This window comes from Phasianus colchicus, chromosome 1, assembly GCF_987193195.1.
Source record: "Phasianus colchicus chromosome 1, bPhaCol1.hap1.1, whole genome shotgun sequence".
In the NCBI taxonomy this organism is placed as follows: domain Eukaryota; kingdom Metazoa; phylum Chordata; class Aves; order Galliformes; family Phasianidae; genus Phasianus; species Phasianus colchicus.
In genome coordinates, this window is record NC_143436.1 from 78,748,936 (window position 1) to 78,772,678 (window position 23,743).

The following is a 23,743-nucleotide window of genomic DNA, read 5'->3' on the forward strand; positions in this document are numbered from 1 at the left end:
AATCATCAGTGAGAATCAAGAATCCAAAATGTAAACTTCTTTTCCAGAAATCTTGTGTCTACAAGAACAGAGGGTACATCAGAAGGACATAGTGACATATCTTTTGACAACCTGGCCCCTCACGTACCTATACCTCTCATGAAATGAATTCAGTGTAGTGCATAAGCACTATAAGAATTAACACCTCCAGCCTGTGCTGAATTCCATCACAGAGGATAACAATCCCAACAATCCCTTAGCTGAACCACACAGCAAGATAAGTACAACTAAAAACTATTCATGGACTACAGTAGCTTGGCTCAGAGATTCAAATTCAAATTGCTCTCAGTTTCTTTCTTGGAGGACTCCAGGTATTCGTATGTGGGAAATGTCATTCTTGACTTGATCCTAAATATGATAAGCTTCTGGTCAGTTCTTGTTTCTGCTGCAGATCACAAGCTAACCGGAATAGGCAGTGAGGTTGTCATGGCTATCTTCTTCCATCTTAAAATGCACAGTACCAGCAAAGCAGCAGCTAAAAAGTGAAGTAAGAGTTCAATTGCCTGCCTTAGAGTTGTACATAGCACTATGGTGAGAACAGACTACAACAGACAGGTAGCTATAATTCCTCCTATTGATGATGCAAACCATTCATCCTTAATTCTCAAAGAGGTTGTTTTCCACTCATAATAGAGTATGTGAGGAAAGTTTTGTTCTTTTTTTCTTTCTTTTTACATTTCATAGCCATGTAAAGATTAATACATTTTTGCTTTAAAGAAGAGGATAGTTTTCATGGACTTCAATTGCATGAGTTGTTTGAAAAGTAATCAGTAACTCTAAATAATCAGATAATTTAGAGGAGGATGCTTACTACTACCCCTACAAATCTGATGTGGTATTGCACTGGATGCATGGAGAGCAGATGTCTCATTGTGGTGAAAAAGGCTACAAAACAATTAATTCATAATAGATAATAACACTTCTAACTGAAGGTACTCCCTCCAGGGCCTGCCTTTGTTCAATACAAAGCCTCAGTTGGTCACGTTGCATAAGATAATAACTGATTCCAAAAGAGTTTGATTTTACGAGTGTCAATTCTTGAAATTTCTTCTTGATATAATTACAGTCCTAGTTGTTTGAGCTCCAAATTTAATGAAGTTTATCAAATGAATGCAATGTTCATTCTTCTAAATAAAACAGAACATTCATCATAAGCTAATTAAAGAAATTTAGTTGCAAAATACATCAACTATTAATCAAATCATGCACACTCATTAAGGAAGAGTATTACTCAAAAGGACTGCAAATTGTAAGTCAGGTTTATATTTAAGTAGACTTCAGTTTCCTGAGGTTAGACAAATAACTCACTTGTTTGATAGTACACGAATCCACAGTCTGAAATATCTAGCAAATGATATGACAGTGTAAACAGTAGGGCTATTAAAAGAAAATTGGCCTTTCTATCTAAAATTCCTCCAATATGCTGAAGTGCTAGATGAAGAACTGCTTTATTTACAGCTTTTTGAAGTCTCACAAGAGACTACCAGAGTATGAGACAACAGATCATTGTCATGTGCTCCATGACAGAAAGTGTATGAAGACAGTAAGTAGCCCATTTTTTTCTATAACAAAAGGTTAAGTATAAACATTTAGAAGTCTTGATACTAGATGCAATGCTTAGTCTATTATGTGAAAACAGAAGGGACTGTGAGCACTGAGCTACTAAAGAAGATGCATTAACTGAAATGAGACCGCAGAAGTGACACATCACGTAAAGAAGGAACAAGATGATGCTCTATCCCAGGAGACATTCAAGGTCAGGGTGAACCAGGCTCTGAGCAACCTGATCTAGCTGTAGATGTCCCTGTTCACTGCAGAGGAGTTGGACTAGATGACTTTTAAGGGTCCCTCAAATGATTCTATGATAAATTATTTGCCAGCAAGCTGCAGTAATGTACCCTGAGTTGAAAAGCAATCATCAAGCAGGTACTTCACAGAAACTTTGATTATTTGACCTGTCACTCATATCTATTCTTTACTTCAATGAAGTATCACAGACAAATCCAACTACTTCTGGAAAATATTTTCCCAGGGGCTTTCATTAGACCAAGCTGAGCAGTGAGACGGTATTCTAGGTGTGGCTGAGATTATGTGATTTTTTTTTTCATAAGCAGCCTCTATGGTGCTGTGTTTTGGATTAGTGACTAAAAACAGAGCTGACAACGTACCAGAGTTCAGGCTACTGCTAAGCAGTTGAACAACACTAAGGCTTTCTCTTTTCCTCTCAGCCTGTCAGTCAGTAAGCTGGGGACGGACATAGCCAGGACAGGTAATCCAAACTGACAAAAAAGGATATCCATACCATAAAATGTTACACTCAGCAATAAAACACGAGTGCAGGGGGGCTAGGTCTATCAGGTAGCCATTCTTTTACATTTGGCTGGGAAAGGGTCTGCTTGTGGGAGGTGGCAAGCGATTGCCTTTTTACACCTTGTACCTTCGCACCATTCCATCACTATTTAGTTATATCTTTATCTTAACTCATTTTTGATGTTCCTGTTCTATTCCCATTTGTGCTGAGCGTGGGGCTGTGCAGTACTGAGCTGCTGACCAGGGCTAGCCCACCACACCAAGAGACCAGATTCGAGAAAAAGCAAAGCTGGAATTTAAACAGCCAGCAGATTCCAAATAACTAAAACTACAAAAGGTAACATTTATTTTTCTTTCCCCTTTAGTGTCTGCTGCACACTCACACAGGTGTTACAATGCACCTAGGAGCTAGCCAAGGATCGATTACAGGAATTCCCTAGCAGAGTTATTACCTGAGCCAAGAATTTGCACCAGGTACTAAAGAAAGGTGGCACTGCCAAAACAGTTCTGGCAGACCATAGATGCCACAGAGGTAAGGAAATGCAGACCATTCAAAAGGAGCCTTTGTTATCAAAATGCACACTGTCAAAGCAGGGCTGCAACAAGCAAGTCAAGGAAATAGGCCTAAAGAAAAACTACCATGAAGCCATTACAAGGAAAGTCAAACACAACAGGCTTAAAAAGTATGTGTAACCATTCCTGTCCTTCTACCTTATGCAATGACTGAAAAGGAAATATTTTCTTAAGGGAAGGTGTAAATAGGTATTTCTGTGTTCCCTTCTAACCTAAGCGATTCTATGACTCTGTGATTAACAAGAAAAGATTAAAGACCCCAGAAGTGGAATCCTCATTAGTTCCTTTAAAATCAAGGTAGGGTTTTAATACTTCCTAAAACCACTGACAGAAACATACAAGATTCTTATTCTTGTTTACATGGTCAACCTATAGATGCCACCATCAAACATAAAAGCTATGGGAAGTGTTGAAGTTGCTTTTATGAAAACATGTGGTTAAGCTGGTATTGAAGGTAACTTGCTGTGTAACATACAAACAAATATCTCAATGTCAGTGCACCCCAGCTATGGAAATAAGTTACACTCCAGAAAGCCCACTTTGCTTCATTAGCATTAGAAAACTGGAATATATAGTTAGCGATGTGTGGAGACTAGAGATCTGGATATAAGGACAAGGTTTTCACTTTCAAGCAGCAGGATCATGGAATCTCCATCTATCAGAAGGAGAATCCACTTCTATCAGTGCAGAACATTTTTTATTACCAGCGTATTTTACTGGGGGAATCAACCTGTAAAAGGACTCTAAGAGGAGCAAAGTCTTGAAGGAATAACTCCAAGTTCAAAGTTAAATTTTGCCTCAGACATGTGAGCCTGATTTCAGTGCAGTACAACACTAACTTGATGGGTGGGATGGATCTAAACACAGAACAGATTTTCCCTATGCCATCCCAGTGACTCCAGAAAAAAAAAAGGGGGGGAAGTCCAAAGCCTCAAGTTCATACACTCTGGCATACATTGAACCTATAAGACTAGCACTGTTATTTTTTATTCATACAGGGATGTGTTTTAATCCCTAGCAATAGAGTGAAAAGACCTCAGCCTGATACTAAATATTGAGTTATTACCATCTTAAAAAAAAATAAGTACATCAGTACTGATATTCTTGCCTGGCCAGCTAAAGCATGGTTGGAACATGTCAACCAGGCAAGGCTATGTTTCAGCATGTAGCAATTTCTACTCAAAAAGATTCAGAGAGCTTGAGTTTTCAAACTGTAGCAGCAAGATTTTTCAATGCAATAGACAATTATAGACCTGGTAGAAAAATAAACATAAAAATTAAAAGCAAGCAATTATCACAGCAGTTCTCTTTATCTCTAATGAGGCGCTGGCAATAAAGCTGCCACAACTGAAGCACAGAACTTGTAAAGTATCTTAATGAGTCACAATGAACAAGATAATGTTTAAGAAAATGAATTCAACTTTTGAACAGAGTTTAATTCCACTCCGAAAACAAGTGCCTCAAAATTACTCAATGAAACAATGCTTTTCATATAAAACTGCAACATACAATTTCAGTTCAGCAATAACATGCAACAAATAAGCTTTTATGCATCCATGGAGAAACCAATTGTCTTTAAAATTTTAGACTAATTAAAAAAGCAGAACAAAACACTAAGCACATTGATTGCTTTGTTCTGTTAATTTGCTGATAATAGACAACATGAAAAGAAATTCCCAATCTTTTGTACCAGGCACTTAAAGCATTTTAGCATATAAACAAAATAAAATAATTGATATAAAGCTTTGCTTGATTTTATAAATGAGGAAGTAATAGGAACAAAGCACTGAAGTGTATGCTAATTTTTTCTTCTTTGAATCCATTGTAAAGTGGACCTGCAGGTGGATACTATCAACAAACTGCTGCTTAAATAGCTTAAGAATCAAATTTTAAATCTTGGAATTATACTACAGTATATCTTTATCTTCTCTGAACTTCCCATAATTACTTTGCTTTGCTCTCTTAGCCTTTCAGCTTAAATCAAAATTCATACAAAAGTAGAATGCAGGCCGTCTAGTACAAAGCCTGCATGTTCTCAAAACTAAATTTGAATCGGACATAGCATGTTAGTATCCCACTATTTAAATTTTCTATGTTTCTCTACCATTATGTCCTTTTGTTGGGGTTATTTTATTTTTAATCATAAATGCAAAACTGTAGTTTTAGCATCAACAGAAGAAGGAAAGAACGAACTGTGTGTAGACTGTAGTTAAGGTTAATGCTGGAACTCCAAGACAAGGTAGCAGAAGAACAAAACCTAATGATAACCAAAAGGCTGCAATGTGTGAAGATCAGAATAAGCTATGGATTAAGAAAATATTAACGTAGAGGAGACAATAGTAAATTCTGTACAAAGGAGGAACGCAACAGGACAGAAGAGCATGAGAAGGGACAAGTGAATGGTGAGGACAATGCGCTACACAAAAGAAACAATCAAAGCTAAACAAAAATACAGATCTGGAGCAATTTTGAGAAATCAGGAATTGAAAAATTAAAGAGTATCTGTGAACGATGGCTCAGAAACATACAGAATTCAAGTACTGTCAGTTAAATCCAGCAGCAAACGAGGTAATTCTGTGATACCTGACAGCAAATATGAGAGCACAGTTCTGCCTGGTTTTGAGTATGGTTATGTAAACAGAGCCACAGAAACCTTGCGTACGAGGCAAGCTAAATACTGATCTTCCAAGACAGGAAAGATACAAGCTCCTATATATAACTGTAAACAAAACTTATTTCTTTACCAGATAGGCAATGGGAAAAGCATCACAAAAAAACAAACCTCTAAGCCATGATGTCACATAAGCTTTTTCATCTTTACACAATCAAAAGCTTGGGCCAGTTCTACACACTTTGGTCCAAACCACATTACAAATTTTCTCTCAATCAGCTGAAGAGGAACTAATTTCACTTTAGTACCCATATAACTTTACCAGGCAGGTAAAAAAAAGCTTTGAATGAATAATCACTGATTAAATAAAAGATATATTAGGCACAATCACAACTCTGCACTCACATTAAATGCTTCGATTCGATTCGATTCCTCGGTTAAATGCTTCCGAATTACAGCTGCCTCACAGCTGGCTTCAGTTGACAGTGAAGCACACTCACACCTCCAATCTTGTATGTATGTTTGTGATGCTGTCCTTTCCATAGTTAGTTTTATAACTTGGAAAACTACTCCTCTACTTAATTGTCATGCTTTTTTACTTAACATTGAAGCAGCATCCAAAATAGGCTGGATAGGCTTAATTTGTTATTGCATGCTCTTCTTGTAGTTCCAAATGATAGGAAATGAGCCTAAATTTAGGAATAGCAGCCTAGCAATCTAGATTGTTACCAAGACAAAACAAACACAAATTCAAAGATTTCCAATGGAAAACTCTTTTTTTTCCCCTCAGAGCAAACCATCTGGTTTGTAAGAAAAAAAAAAAAACAGGAAAGGATATGGTATTAGAGAGAATAAAAATTCTCTGTATGATCCCGAGCCCTGAACTCCAATATGATGTAATTTCACCCTTAACCATTTGACATAGATGTGTACCTCACCGTTCTATAAAGCAGATTACAGAAATAAAGACGTGTTTTTCTAATCTCACTTCGCATCTGCATTTCATTACAAATTTTTTTAAAGACAGAATTTTCAATCTTCTGAATAATGTCGTGGGATTTTATTTTAAGAGTTCGGTGGGAAGGAGGAGGTAGGAATTAATACAGACCGGGTAAAAAGCATTCCACGGGAATACTGTATTACTCACAGGAAGAACAGAAGACAACGATTGCTCACAGTGAAATACTTTGATATCCAAAACCACACAATTTAACAAAACAGCAGTAACATTCAAAAAACGTTCTTAGTGAACTATTGTTATTTTTTATGGCATCAGCACCATAAGTATTTAAGAGGGAATGCATGGCCAGATCATATTCTACCTGCTTTCATTTGGAAGTCTCAGAGAACAACCATACTCTGACTAAACACCACTTCTGCAGTGGAGCAAAGTAACATTTATAAAACACTGCTTGCCTGATTAACAGCATCAGAAGACAGGTCTAAATTAGACGAACTGAGGAAGTGTCAAGAGTTACAGGGAAGGGATGTTGTATGTTAGCATCAATGTTTAAGAAGTCAACTAACATTTGGATGGAAAATATATACAGCAGGTTATGTGAGAACATCCCTCAACAAAGGCTCTTAAGAAAAAAACTGCACAGGATAAGAGAAGATTGCTCTCCCACAGGTGAATAATGATTAAAAGACAGGAAATAGACTAAGTACAAATCTACAATTACCATTACAAGGAAAATCACCAGTATGATCAGAGATGAATGCTTAGATACATGCTACTCGATATATTAATACATCACGTGGAAATGCTATACACACTGGATGAGGATACTGAAAAGTAATGACGCCACAGAGCAGCCACTCTGCTGTGAGCTTCTAGACTCCATAGGTTGCCTAATAAATGCAAAATACAATTTAAAAAGAAACAGGGAACAAAACATAATGCAACATTCTAATCTTCCTCTCAAAATAGTAGGAAAAACACAGAAAAAAGAGATAGCAATGTGTAAGGTAGAAAAACATATGTATGAGAAACGGCTTATACCAATACTCTCCACATAAGAAAGACAATTGAGAACACAGTTCTGCAAACTCATGAAAGGGAAGAAAAACAGAAATAATGGATACTTTCTTAAGGTTCTGCTCTGACATCAAAGCCAGCCACCTAATACAACAAGGAGACAGTTCAAAATCAGAAAAGTTCAAAATGTGGAATCGAACTGTGGAACCACCTGTAACAAGATATTGTGGGAACCCTAAAGCTTGCATAGGCTCAAAAACAGAATGGACAAAGTAATGAAAAAATAAACTACAAGTGATCAACTAAAACTTACTGCCTCTGGCTCCTGAAGCAGTAACACCACACAAACTCAGACAGTACTTAGAGAAACACCCAGTTACTACATGCTTTTCCTGTTCTTACACTTCTTTCCGAGGCAGCTAGTAGAAGAGTAATTATCACCTTTCATGTCTCATCCAACCTGATGGAACTTTTCTTGCATTGTAAGAACACTGTTCTGATTCCAGATTAGGCCAGTAATTAATGAGAATTATGTTCTTAAAACTTTGTCTTCCAAAATGTGTTACTGGGCAAAAAGAATACACGTTCACAATACATATGTTCAATACTGTCTCAGTGTAGCCTCTCATAACTGCTTTTGCACAGGTCACAGCTGCATTTGGCTGTTCAAAGGCCAGTTTCATTTATTTTAAAATTGAATAGGTTTTTGATCTTTTCACATTTTTCTTAAATACAGAGATCTGGCTGAAATTCGCATTGTACAATTAGCTCTCTTTACTAGAGAGTAGCACGAGAGAAGTTTTTCCCCTTTTGTTTTCCATGAAAAAATTACATAATGGGTAAGTTATTTATGCAAGTAGAGTCAAGATAAAACTACTACTCACCAACTATTTTTCATAAAACCAATAAGAAGCCAAGAATCAATTTGTTAACATATACACATAATTCCTTTACTGTTTTTATTCATCATCCACATGGATTCAGAGGCTGAAGTACACACACACAAAATGGATATTGAGCAGGAATTGACTTAGGATTTTTACAATTAGAAGACACATTAGACATATTAGAAGGTTTTAACCATATTGTCAAAAGGTTGTACCTTTGGGTGATATACTCTTTTGAGTTTATCATTTAGTTTCCTCCCAGTAAAAATGTTTTGCTTCCATTATTTTTAAGTATTTGTTGCTTATATGGTAGTTAAAAATATAGAAAAAGAGAAGGCCTACAAAACCTGACACTCAGTTGTATGACCTTGAAAATCGAGTGGGATAGCAGAAAATGTCAGACAATTTCAAGCAGTTCAATAACCAGTATAATGAAAGACAACAAAAATGTCCAATAAACTAATGAGCATTCTTCCAGCATAATACAAAAAAATAAAAATTTGTAAAAGCATTTTCATGTAAAAGCACTACCAAGAAGCATTCCACCTCTTGTTTTTTAGACTTCAGAATAAGTTATACTGTACTTGTCAGAAGTACTGGAAAAATAAAATCCTTTGCCTGACTCAGCTTATTCTTGCAACAGCCTCATATCCTTACAGTCTGATGAATGCGTTTCCTCCACAGTGCTCGGTAACACTGCTGCTCCTGCTCTCTGGCACCATGGAGAAATGCCCTGACAGTTCCCAGTTGGTTCAGCAACAAAGAAATCTGCAATGAGAGCTTCCCACGCTGCTGCAGCAGTAGCAGACAGTAGGCCCAGTGACATTCTATTGCTAACAGAGGCTGAGATGGGCTGGCACAGTGAGCTGGGCAAGAGGATGCATGCAATGAGTTGGCAGAAATCAAGCAATAAATTAGCAAGTTAAAAAAAATTCAGCTTACTAACTATATAATGCAGCTCATCTCTAGACAAAAACTGTCTAAATGCAAAGTTTAGAAATGCACTGCTAGTTGTATGGACATGTTTGTAGTTTTGCAGGACTCAACACCTATTTCACAAATGAAATATCCTCACTTAATTCCTAGCTAAAATTAGTTAATTCTGAGTTAAAATTACTCCAAACCTACAAGTGTATCTTTTAACTCCCATTTCAAAAAGTGTCAGGTCAGATGACAACCAGTGATTTCTAGTCATACTGAGGCCAATGTTCTCTACTGCCAAGGACTGCGGTCTTTTTTTCTTCATTTTTTTCATTCAAGTTCATTCAGATTCTCATTTAGTTGTTTAGCTTTTCAAACTTCTTTTTTCTGAATAACAACTGAAGACTGATACAAGCCTGCTCAATTTAAATCACAACAAAGTGTCTTCAAAGCTTGTCCTTCCGGAACTACACCATCAGATACTGAGCTAAAATATCTCTGAACTGGACTGAGCAATTTTAACAGTGTTTCTGTAATATAGTCACCTATGGGCCACCAAACAACTGCAGGATCAAACCACTTTTAAAGAGTGTATTTCAGATGCTTATTCTGATCCTCAAATAGTGGCCAGATCACACCACAACAAGACAACCTGAAACCACCAAACCTGATACCCTTCCAAAGTAAATCAACATTTGCCATATTTGCTACCATCTTACATGCATCATTTTCCACCAGTATCTTCCTCTCACCCTTTGTGTTCTAATGAGAACTTGATCCAGATCCCACAAAACCCTACCTCTAGAATGACACAGCGAGGCTGTCAAATTAATCCAGCATCTGTAGCTGCTTAAAACTACTTTTTTTTAATGAAGAAACAAATAAAAATTAAAAAAACAGCTGCAAAAAATCATCAGCAGACCTACAAATCAAAAGTAACTGGAAAGATGTTATACCTTTCCTCTCTGGTATATTTGCATACCTTATTTTATCTTAAAGGGAAGAAATAAACAACAGATCTTAGATTTTCAAAAGCAGATCAGCTATGTTTCACCAACACAGAACCTATAAATGCTCCTATTCTGTTATCTACATGTAAATATCTTTAGAAGTCCACTAATTCCCAATTTCCTTTTCAAAAGCAGTACCATGCAACTAATGATTTGACCCCAGTTCTGGAAAGGCACTATTTAAGATTTTAGCTGACTGATGACAGTTTAATAGGCAACACTTCTAGAAGCTCTCCTTGACAGCTTACAGTCACCAAGGTCAGACATCTCTAGAAGACTAGCAAGAGATTCTAGCTGCAGGTCAACTAACAAACTCAGGAGGTTTTCTTTCAAGTCACAGATGTGCTAGGAACTGAGAAGGAAGTACAGCGGGCTGCAGTAATAGCAGAAAGTAATTTGGGTCATATAATCTTTGAGAGAATAATGGAAACAGGTTTTGCTGAGCAGCATTTATTAAAAATAGCATCAGACTTCAAAAACAGTTCTGTAATGCTTCTATAAAGGCAAATACCACAGGGGAATGCTGTTTTACAGGTAACAGAGGTTGGTAACATACTAGCAGTAACAATACAGCCTAAATATTCCTAGTACAAGAACTACCAATTGTTTTTCTCCCTCTCCTCAACGATCCACCAAGTCAACAATACTTTATTCTACACTTGATACATCCTGAGCACATTACAGGAAAGTTTTTCACTGAGATAGCCTTGAACAGAGCAATCATAGCATGAGTTAGCTAAAAATTAAATGGCACAAGATAACATCTGAATTTTAAAAGGAGCGGCACTTATGGAATCAGCTGAGATACTTAACTGGAACAAGAGGATCAGAGACCTGAAAGTGAGAGAATTCTACAGTTCCTTTCAGACAACAGTGCTAAAATTACAAAGCAAAAGTATTCCAAACAAGTAAAGTAGCAAGTCTTCCAGTCTGCAAGTCAATTCACCCCAGGAGACATATCAGAAAAAGCAAAGGAGGAAAAAAAAAAAAAAAGAAAAAAAAAGAGTAAAACTACAATTCAAAAATCACTTTAAAATATGGCACCATACACATTAGAAAATGTTTGCTTCTCCTATAAAGGAAAAAATAACTCATTTCATAAAGAGTCTGGGTTGCAAACTGAAGTTGACATAAAATCATCCTTAGCAAATTAATGAACAGAATTCCTCATGAATTCTACAGCAAGGAGTACATGGTCATGTAGCTGAATACTGAAAATTGTCATCAGTTGGAAAAAAAACACTAAGGAAGCCATGGTTTACTGATCACATGCAGCCAGGTAAAAAGCAAGTTAAACCACAGGATGCCTCCAAAGACATTTTTCCTGGCAGAAATGCAAGTATTGACAATGTGCAAAAGGTAGCAAAGAGAAATTACTTCAGAATACCAAACAGAGCTCTGGAACCTAAGAAATGTCTTTCTGACTGTCACAGCAAAAGCCTGATGCTCTCTGCTCCTCCCTGCAGCCTCACATTATCTCCTTGTGCTATGCTCAGCTCTGACTGCATTTTGAAACTTCTATTTCACTCTTTAAAATCTGTCCATTTTTTTCTCCTAAATATGCTAAATTGTTCCCCGTTGCCCTAGACAGCTCCATCTGACCCAACCATTTGCTTTATAAAGGGACACAGAAAAGTAAAACAAATCCCACCTTTCATACCATATACATAAGGTGTAACAAAACGGGTTCCAGTGTATGAAGAAAAGTAATTAACCAGACTCCAAGCCATTTGTTTACAGTGAAGTTGAACAATCCTCATTCAACTGACTGCTGGCAGGGCTGCTTCATGAAATTATTCTCCTATAAATTTAAATAGTTTTCCATGCACTGTAGGTTTGTGTGCTTTTTGTCAGTTTTTGCTTGCTCATTTGCTGAGAGCAGGAGACAGAAGGAGAGAGTACCTAGTTAAAACTCTCCCTTCTGTTCCAGTATGTGTTCCTTTCAAGGTTGGAGTTCATCATGCATATAAATTTTGACAAAAAACAGTGCAGATATAAATAGAATTACTTAATTGGTAAGATGCGTGAATGGTTTCAAGAAAAAAAGATGAGGAAAGCAGGGGCAGAGAGAGCAGATACAATCTTGTTTTGGTTTAACCCAACCCCAGCTCAGCACCACACGGCTGTTCGTTCACTCCTCCCCACCTGTGAGTGAGAGAAAGAACTAGAAACAAAACAGAACTCATGAGCTGCAATAAAAACTATTTACTGAGACAGAAAATGAAAATAGAAAAGCAACAATAACAATAGATACAGCAGAAATGAAATTACTCACCACCTGCCAACTGACACAGAACCAAAATGCCAACTGCCAGCAAAACAACATCTCACTCCCTACTGACTGAAGCCCCACAACTCCCAAGAAGCAGCCGCCCCTGGCTAACAGCTCACAGCATGATAGCCTTCCATATGGTGCCACATGGTATGGGATGACCCCTGGCCTAAATCAGACACCTACCCTGGGGGCACCACCCCCTGTCACACATCTTCTTGGCAGCGCCTCTTCCCCACTGAGAGGCCCAGCCAAGCCCTGGGCACACACTCATTGCTCAGCAACAACCAAACATCAGTGTGTGATCAGCACCATCTAGGCCAAATCCAGAACAAATACTTTTAAAACTAGTTACTTAACTCTGCTCAGAATTAGTTTATTTTTTCCCCTAAGGATGAAAACAAAATGCTAACAAAATTTCAGTTTAAGCCAAAATAATTTATTTTAGGTTCTGCCACTAAACACAGAAAACCAGATACTTGCACAATCCTCATTAGTATATCTATAATCTCCAAAAAACAAATTCACGTATTAAAGCAGGATAACTAAACTAAATCCCCATTGCAATGAGAGCCAACCTCATACAATGTTGTTAGCCTATTACCTTATTAAAAAAACAATAAAAGTCTTGATTTCAAGTAAACAAGTAGCATACTTAAAGTATACACAGTTCAAGCACATTCACTTTTGACATAAAGTGTAGATATTATAAAATTTCTATCTTTCTTGGGTATCACGGAAGAGATGAACATAGCATGAACCCCTGAAGAGAATTAAAATCAAAAACACCCTACAGTATTGCACACATTTCAAATCACAGAATGGAGTGGGTTGGAAGGAACCGTAAAGTCCACCCAGTTCCAACCCCCTGCTGTGGAGAGGGGTTAGAACTGGATAGATCTATTTCCTCATTTCAAGATCAGTAAAATCCTTGCTATTTTCCTATAACAATTCTACCTATTCTGTCTTAGCATTAAAAAAAAGTAGCACTGCTGCAGATCACTGAGATTTTAAGGAAGAAAAGCCCATCTAGTTGTAAGTCTGATCACACATGCAACACAGGCTATTCAATTTTTTTTTTTATCTTTACCTTCCATATATTTCATACTATTTAAAATGCCATTTGTAACACTTATATTCACACTTCATTGCTCAAATAATCTCAGTTCATCCCTTGAATTTCCTCATGGTCCATCTCCACACTTCTCTATTTTTCAACTTTGCCTTCTTTTGTTCAATCCACATACTCAAAATCCAAAAGTCAGATTAAGTGACAAAGTCCTTGTCTTCTCAAGTTTTTTTCTCTCTTGAAAGCTACTTAAAAACTCATCATGTGGCAAGCAGCTTTTCAGCATCACGAATGCACGCTTTTTTGAATCATCCACAAAAAAATTTTAAAAAATTTAAGCAAGAAGAGGTGGGGAGTTTGTTTGTTTGTTTGTATGTTTTAAGGCAAATTTATGTTAACTGCATCCCCAAATATCATGACCATGCTACCTGCTGGTTTTATATATATATACACACACACACACATACACACACACAGACAAATTAACAGCACGCATAGACACAACTTTGCTTTTGCAACAATATGAATAGGTTACTCCCAATAGCTAGTTTAGTGAAGAGCCATTTAGCCATTGAACCACGCTTCTGTGGTGCACATTTCAAGATTTATATTAAAACAGAATGCTTGAGTAGACATTCAAAGAGGACAGCATGGACCAAAAAAAAAAAAGAAAAGAAAATATAACCTACCAAATATGTTGGTGGAATGTCCTTTCCTGGCAATTGGTTTGAGCTCATTATGTCCCCATCCATATTGCCTATAATTGTCCCAGGCATGCTTCATCATCTAAGAGAGGAAAAAAGCCAAGATTCAGTTATATTCTGAAGCTACTTCATACAAATACAGTAATACAGTATTTTATTCCTTATTTGAAACTTCATCTTCCTTATTCATTACAGCATACTGATAATTATTTTGCCATTATTTCTTGGTTGCTTGCTAAAGAAATCAGATGGTACACTGCGAGCATTTTCTGAAAACAGAAGTCTATTTGACTTGAGTTACAGGATGCTCTGTATTAGTTCACTTCTGTTTTCTTTACCTTAAATATGTTCACAGACATTAAGGAACTGGTAAAAATATTGCCTAACTCCTAAGCTGCTATCCAAAAGAAAAAAATCTAACAATATCTGAAGTTCAAAAGGGATTTATTTTGCTTAGTCATAGTCTGATGCAACAGCATAATCTTACAGCGGTATCATACTTTTTGTTTTCTTATTGGGAACACCTACTTGACAGAGATATACTGTGGAACAGACTCTACCATGACAAACACCAAAAGCTTTGTTCTTTAGGAAGCATAATGAATGATGCAGTAGACAATTTATTTACAGCTTATGGTTCCCGAAGTATCTGTTTCCATGAGATCTTCTTTTTAATAGAAGTTTCCATTACTAAAAAAAAATAATCACCAAAATCTTGTTGGTCCGCAGTGTAGTGGAAATGCTAAATCATGGCCTGAAACAGTGATTGAGCACCTGCTGGGAAGGCAGGGCCAACCCAGGGAAGCTGAGGTGTATGATGCACCTGAGTGACTTGAAGGGATGGAACCAGGATCCACTCCCTCCCAGACCTCATTTAAGGGTTGGCAGTGGAGGTGAGAGCATCTCTTGCTGGAAATCCCTGCCTACCTGAGGCCTTCCAAAGGTAAGCAGGTCTTTTCCTCTGCATCTGTGGCTGCTGCATTTGGGCTCATTCTCATTTGCTGCCACCAAAGACTTTGCCACCCTGCTATTATTATCCCATTATAGCATTACACAAGGGTATTAGTTGCACATATCATCTGCTAAGCAATAAATTCTTTGTTTGCATACAGCTGAAGTTCTGCAGCCACAAAACTGAAAGTACAGAACTGCAGTATAATCATATTGATTACCTAAATTATAGAATTGCTTGGGTTGGAAGGGACCTCAAGGATCATCAAGCTCCAACCCCCTGATACAGGCAGGGCCGTCAACCTACAGATCTAGTACTAGATCAGCCTGCCAAGGGCCCCATCCAACTCAGTTTTGAACACCTCCAGGAACGGAGCATCCACAACCTCTCTGGGCAGCCTGTCCCAGCACCTCACCACTCTTTCTGTGAAGAATTTCCCTCTGACATCCAATCTAAATCTTCCCTACTCGAACTTAAACCATTCCTCCTCATCCTAACACTGTCTACCCTCGTAAAAAGTTGATTCCTCTCCTGTTTATGATCTTCTTTTAAATACTGGAAGGCTGCAATGAAGTCTCCTTGCAGCCTTCTCTTCTCCAGGCTGAACGAGCCCAGTTCCCTCAGCCTGTCTTCACAGAGAGGTGCTTCAGCCCTCTGATTGTCTTCATGGCCCTCCTCTAGACCCTCTCCAACAGCTCCATAAGCAGATCAGAGCAGGTAACAGGAAGAAATCTGATTCTTACAAATCACTTAAAAATTACCCAGACAGAAGGAAGTTAGAAACAAACTAATTCTGAAGACAACTCCTGAATTAACAGTCATGCAGTTGTATCCACAGTGCTATACATATTTTATTTTTCTATTATGACTTTTAAAAGTGGTATTAAAATACTGTTAAATAAACAAAAACCTCCAGAAAATGTATAGAAATTAAATAATCATTTCCATAAAGTTTGAGAAAAGCTCCCTAAAAGGAAAAAAAAAAAATGAAACTACAGTAATGCAACTTAAAGACCTATACTTAAGGATCCTTAAGAAACTGATTATATTATAGCAAGTAACTGCATGATTTACAAGAATGTAACATTCTTATTTTAATCCATCACCATACCCAGAGAAAATTGTAAGGAAGAAGCACACATTGGCTCATAGGCACTATCTAACACAAGGCAAACAGCAGCTCTTTTCTCTCACTAAGTTCAGGACTCACTGGAAGTCAACATCCCGTAAACACAAGTCTTTCAAACTGCATCCATGCTGCTCACTGAGAGATGCAAAGTACAAGTTACTGTCTCTCTACAACCATCATGAGAACCCCATCCAAACCAGACAGCCATAATTTGTCTGAACATCAGCTGAGACAGGAGAAGCTTGGAGGGAATCAACTTATGCCTGGATGATAACTTGGAACTTAGCAGGGATACACAAGCAGGACACGAACTTGTAAGAAAAAGAGAACACTAGTATTATACTAAAAGAGGAGAAAAGAGCCATTTCACTAGCACTGATACATTCCTTAGTGTTTAACAAGCACATGTCTCTATAATTGATTAAGAGCTACTGAAACAAAGATGGCTCAGGTAAAGAGAACCTCTGCTAGCATAAGAAAGCTGCAGAATGACTAAATACAGTAAAAAAGCTGATCACGGATAGCATAGCTCTGAGAGTTCCTACCAATATTATCCAGAAACAATCCATTTCTTTTTTCTTTTTATTAACTCATGGTGATAGGATCAAGAATCACAGCTTCACTCGGGCTGGAAGGGACCTCAGAATATCTGCATTCCAACCTCTAGACTAAAGCAAGGTCATTTACGAGATCAGACAGGGCTACTTAAGGACGGGACAGGACAGTCAAGGTCTTCCTGAATTATTGTGTGTAAAACAAGACATCCTGAAAACACCACTTTGAAGAAAAACAGGCTTGTATTTTTAGAAAGCACTAGAGTGTAGAGCTAAAAAGTTACCACTGAGCTCTGTATCTTAGTTTGATAACATATCTAAACAACAGGGTGCCCATGACATAGCAGCTCTAACCAACCTTCTTCCATAAAAGGGTAAATGAGCTTCTAAGACCTTAGAATGCATCAATGACATTCTTCACAACTGAGAATCAAGTCACTACTGATATTTTAGCTCTGTAAAAGTCTCAGACAAACTGTAGACAAATATCAGCATAGATAACAAATTGGCTAAGACCAAAAGAAAGAGCAATACATTGTTTACTCTTGGCAGAATATTAATGGGAATATTTCACTGTTCCAATTTGCTATGCCTACTGAGAAACTGAGGAGAAGGTGCAATTTTGTTAAAAAAAAAAAGTTTGTAAGCAGATCATTTAGTTCTGAGGAAACTATACACACTGCATAAAGTATACACTGCTGCAAGTTTCAAAAGTCTTTAAGTTTCTAAGATACCTGAATGCCATCTTAAGAGAAATTGTAAGATAGACATCTTAAAGGAACTAATTTCACCAGATTAATCAATTAATGAAAAAGTAACCTAAGAAGATACAGAAGCACTGTCAAACATGAGAAACTAAGACATAGTTGACTGTAGTGGCTAACATTCTGAGAAAGGAAATTATATTTTGAAGAGTATAGGCTACTTGCATAAACATGAGCAGGTGTTTGCCATGTCTCTTCTGCCTCTCCCAAACAGGAAACAAAGGAACTGAAATTATAGTTCTCCAAGGATCTTTTTATTATTTTCACATTAGCAAATGAACCAATTTGTTCCAGACGAACGCAGCAAATAATTCTGGTACAGAAGGTGATATCCTTGTCTACCACTGAGCAAAGACTTCAGCGCATCAGGTAAGCAGACAACTGTGTACATGAGAAATCCTGCAGCTCCTGTACAGAATATTGAGTTTTGTAAGCATTATATTCCAAGAGATGTGGTAAGAACATGAGATTTGTGTTGCTGCCAGATGTAGTAACAGGATGCATACCTATATAACTGGGAACGGAAGTTTGGGAGATGGCAGAAGACATGCCTCTGACTGCTAGAACTCTAGCAAAGGATATTACTTTGTCTCAGGAACTATAAGTAACATGCTTATAGTAAGTCCTTGGCATTTGATAGCATATAATATGAAGATCTTATCACGTGGCCACCAGAGAACGAACGTATTACTGATGGAACTCTCACCGGTTCTATTAATTCCAGATGACTGATTCTCCTTTCAACAGAAAACAAATCCTATTGGAATAGGTTCATTACATACCAGTCTCAAAAATATTTTTCACGGGATGCATCCAAAAATACAAGTCAGCAAGGCAATAGTGCATGTACAGCATGATAGTTCTACAAAAAAAAATTAATTTGGACTCTGCTGCCAGAATGGCAAAAAGCAGGATCTGTCTCAAATGGAACTGCTTTTGTACATACAAAATACTTAGATCCTTTTACTTACTTTAGAGTGTGTGTGCCTGGTTCCTTGCATCTTATCCACTGTGCTTGCTAAGAAATTGGTTTTTCATAAAGGCAGAATTGTAATGATGTCTTTTAACAAAATTATATTTTCAACAACAAAGGGAGATTACAGTAATGGAAAGGACTTTTGTTGGGTAGTCTCATCACTACAGCAGCACACTGAAGCAGTCTGGCTTGAACTATTATTTTTAAAGGTCTCTTTCCAGCTCCTCAAAAAGGGTAGAGATTTAACTTAAAAAAACTAAATCAGAGTCCTACGAAATAAGCAAATAAAACAATTTGTTGAGAATTGCTGTGACTAGAAAGGAATAATCTTTTTAATGTATTGACACTCAGATGCTTGAAGATAATTAGAAAAATCATTATTTTATTCTTCCAGAAACTACAAATTTCTACCTAAATAGAAATTAAAGTATCCATTTAAACTTCTGCCATGCAAAAAATCTGTCTGGAACATGCTCTAAGACACAAAGCTGTGTTCTCCATTTTCTGAAATAACTAGCAATAGATCCATTATTATATCAGAACAAAAACGTCAATCACATTAATGCAAAATGGAGAACTTGACTGTTTGCATAAAAGACATCTGATGGAACTAAGGGGACAATACTGCAGTTTGGTAAGAACTGAAACAGTAGACATCAATGGCATAAATGTGGGAAACAGCAGTTAACTGACTGCTCAAGTTTCTGTAAGAAAGCCAAAAGTGTTTTGATTTTTTTTTTTAACCTAGTGAATCTGTATTTTTGATATCTGTGCTGTGTTTTTATTGCTACAAGTGAACCTGGTAGAGTCACAGGTTTAACTAATCCTGTGTTCAGAAAACTCACAGATTATCTTTGTAACAGAACTGCACACCAGCCACTAGAAAGCAGTGCTTCCACTCTTGCCTTTTCAGACAATTTAACCATCTTCATCAACTTATTCTTGTACTTTCAGCAGTTTTACCACTCTCTTTTGAAACTGAGAGATTAGAACTACACCAAGAATGCAAGATGCTATGTCCATACACTAGCAAATGAACTTTGTCTATTTCGTCTTCCCTTCCCAAAGCACTTTTTTTTTTGTCTGGTATTAAGCACTATGAGTGACCTTCCCAAAGAACAAGCTCTCATTCTCAAGTGGGAATAAATCACCTCATACCTTATCATAGTAAGTGTCAAGTTCTAATTTCATCCTCTCCCAGTCCCAGTGGGGATCATTTTATCTTTATACAATTAATCATTGAATCCCACTAGATTTTTCTGCAATTCTTCTGTCAGGCCTCAGTTTCCTACTTTGAATCTGTGTTGACAAAGCTGCTTCCAACCAGTTTCTCCAGGACAAAAAAAGAGAGACATCATCCTCAAACCCAAGACTACTTTACTAACAGCTATTGAACTAATGAACATTGCCAAATGTTTTTATTTGATGCATCGTGTATATGTCCATTAGGTCTCCCTCTTTATGTATCATGATCATCATTTAAAAAAAAAAATCTTTGGTATGTGTTCAACTACTTTATTTCCTCTTCTAGTTTCTGTTAATACATAGTTAATGCATCAAATATACGACTTTGTAGTTATTTGATCCTTTAAAAAAAAAAACTGTCTAAATCACCTTCTAGTCCACTGATAAGCAGAAAAAAAGAATAGATGCCACCAGTGCAGACCAAGAATCCAAGTTCCAGAACACACTAATTGTTGAAAGTGTCACGTACTGAAGAAGCATACACGTATGGGCTATGTGTTAGCTGAACACACCACAAAAGAATTGGCTGATCAACTACCAGTAGTTCACAATGATATTTTATGAAGTCAATGATACACAGCAATTCAGAAACATAGCCTCAAAGTATTTATATCAAACAATTTTTTAATGTTCATATATTCTGTGTTGCTCTGGGAAATAAAGAAAGGGCTACAAAAGAAATCCTGCAAAAATGACCAGCAGAAAGTACAATTTCTACCAGGTTTCAGAGGATACTGTTTTCTACCTGCAAAATATTTTGTACTCTACATCTTCTGAAATTTAATATACAGTACTTCCCAACCAGAACTCACAATTTTTGCTAGGAAAATCTCCGTAGTACAGGAAGAAAAAGGAAGAACAAAATTCAAAAGACAGCAAGAAGTTCCATTAGATTTCAGAGAAACCTAACAGTTCTTGCAGCAAGTAGTTTACCTGGGGTTTTGCTATATTTCATTTGGATGACTGTACAGTATTTGTTTTCTTGATTTTACTTCACATTTAAAAATTTTAAATACTGTGGATGTGTTATAGTTCATTGTTGAAAAGCAGTTTTTGTCATAATGGCCTGAAAGAAGACAACTTTGTTTTTAGAGATCTTGAATTTTTAACATTCTTCTAGCAGTACAAGTGTGCTAGAGAATTCTGCAATTGCTAAAAATTGAAGGAACTGATTTGTTTTTTAAATGCCCTCAAACACATGCATTCTTCACATTAGTGTGCACTCTAAGTTACCAACCAAAGCAAGCAATCTAGGCCATGCTGCAGTAATACTGCACCAGCCACACAGATAAGAAGTTTTATTTTCCTTCTGTCTGAGCAAATTAAGTACAACAAATTGCAAGACTTCTCATAAGCATAATTCTTAACGTCTTTAAAATTAGTTTTTTAAACCATACAATCACCCAGCATGCACAGATACGAATCTGTGAAAGGGACATCTCAAACTTGCCTGTACTGGCCAAAGCACTGATCAAACAACTTTCAATTTGATACAGTCATTGAAAATTAGTTTGCCAAAAGGCTATACTACGTCATGATGAAAATGAGTCCACCTTGACTTTATATAGATGTCATTCAGTAAAAATGAGATGGCAATCATCAAAAAAGTACAGCAAAACTGGCTTAAAGCCAACATAGCTGCTTTCAATAGGTTGAATTACACTTGAGAATCCAGAGCACTTCAGGAGTGTTGAAACAGAGCCACTTACTAAAACATACACACGGATACACTCTCACACACGGAGGGAGTGTTGTTTTAAATACTGAAAAAGATAGGTAGTAGTATTTATAGTAGTTTATTTTTATTGTGATCAAAAGGCAGATGTAGCAAGCTATAAAATACAGAGCAAAAATCTTAACAAAATACAGAAACATTACTAAAAACAGATGCCCTACCCAAGTGACTGTGAAAATGAAAATAATATATTGAAAAAAAATAAAATTGCTTCAATTTGTTTCCAAAATAAAATTGCTTCAATTTGTTTCCAAAATGCTGAAAGAAATTCCAGAGAAGACAGCCAATTTAGCTAGATCAGAAATAGTGCAGTTACAAAAATAAATGAGATTAGCAAGGAAACCATGAACAGTTAACTATGAAAAGAGGAGTTATGCAGTATAAAAAGACCTCCACATGATTAAATGCTTTTTCTTCTTCATAGCTCTTCTCTCAGTAAGTGTACAAAACAGAATTCAGATACAGGACTGCCAGTTTTTTAAACCTGATTTCTTAAGAGAATAAGACTTATGCAATCTTGCTGTCTATACTTCTGTCATTTGTCACATTTGAACTACCCTTTGAATCCACTGTCTAACTTCAAACTTGATTTCACAGAGTTGGAGGAATCTGCTATTTCAGACCTCCAATTTTTGTGCGAAACAAAAAGAAATCAATGTCTCTGTAAGGAAGATAGACACAAATTACAATTCCAACCGAGAGAAAGGCAGTTTAGTCCATTCCTTTATTTCTTCAATGGGGCAGCATTTAGCACACAACAGTCTCAAAACACAAAATACATTGCAATTCATACAGTCAAATTAGAAGACAAGAGGAAGTTCACAGCAATATACGTGTGAGAGAGTGATATAAGTGATAACGCTATAGGAATCCATTTGTTTTGCTGCTTTTAAAGCTGTTACTTCTCAACATTGTTAGGAGCTTCTTGAGCAACATTCAAAGGCCATGATGAAAGCACATTTTAATCACTTACTTCTCAGTACAATTATAAAAATGTTTCCAAAATTTCTTCCACTAATATTAAATTATCTCCTCTGTTAAGTAAATACCTGTCCTCTAAAAGGTACTATATTAGAATTCACATTTTAAAATAAGATGCACTCAAAGATTCGAGTAGATTTATGGAAATCTAGATTAATTTCACTTTCACTGGCAGACCTTCAGTTTCCCAACCAAAGTGTTGTTTCTGACTCACTTGATGCATCCAAACTCAACAGTGATTTGTTCTGCAGGTGTCACACGTTTTAAAAAGGACACTCAGAGATCAGAGATGACACACTTGAAGATGGCTTGCAACAACTTTTGCTAAATAAATGTCTTGCTCATCTTTTTGGAACAGAATCAAAATCTTGCTGCATTAAAAACAACTTTCCAAATATCAATAAAAAATCTCCTTTCAAGCCTGTGTCATGAAGCTTAGAAAGTTTTTTAAGTGCTCAAGAAGCAAGCATACTGCAAAATCAGCGTCTCCTTCACTTCACAACTTTGAACAACACTAAACGTTTTAATGAATAAAGGGTACAATTAGGAACTGTTACATGATTGTGTATCGCAATAAATACAGGACAATTAGAACAAAAGCTCCAGAGGACTCTTAGACTTTGCCAATCACAGAATCACACAGAATCACAGAATTCCAGGGTTGGAAGGGACCTCAAGGATCATGAATCTCCAACCCCCCTGTCATATGCAGGGCCACCAATCTCCTCATTTAATGCTAGACCAGGCTGCCCAGGGCCCCATCCAATCTGGCCTTGAACACTTCCAGGGATGGGGCATCCACAACCTCTCTGGGCAGCTGTTCCAGTACCTCACTACTCTCGCTGTAAAGAATTTCCCCCTGACATCCAACCTAAATCTCCCCTCCCTCACCTTAAAACCATTTCCCCTTGTCCTGCAGTTATCAACCCTTTCAAAGAGTTGATTCCCTTCCTGTCTGTAGACTCCCTTTAGGTACTGAAAGGCTGCAATGAGGTCACCCCGCAGCCTTCTTTTCTGCAGGCTGAACAAGTCC

General features: G+C 37.0%; 1 protein-coding gene across 2 annotated transcripts in view; it reads right to left on the minus strand.

The window, feature by feature from the left end:
• The window catches only part of MAN1A2 (mannosidase alpha class 1A member 2), a 138,373-nt gene that overhangs the window by 71,252 nt on the left and 43,378 nt on the right, over positions 1-23,743 (minus strand). For both annotated transcript variants that reach the window (XR_004169200.2, XM_031610253.2), the window contains exon 3: positions 14,360-14,456. Coding sequence is in view for 1 of the 2 variants with exons in the window: in XM_031610253.2 (XP_031466113.1) it covers positions 14,360-14,456 (97 nt within the window). In the remaining variant the exon portion in view is untranslated. The remainder of the gene's footprint in view (positions 1-14,359; positions 14,457-23,743) is intronic.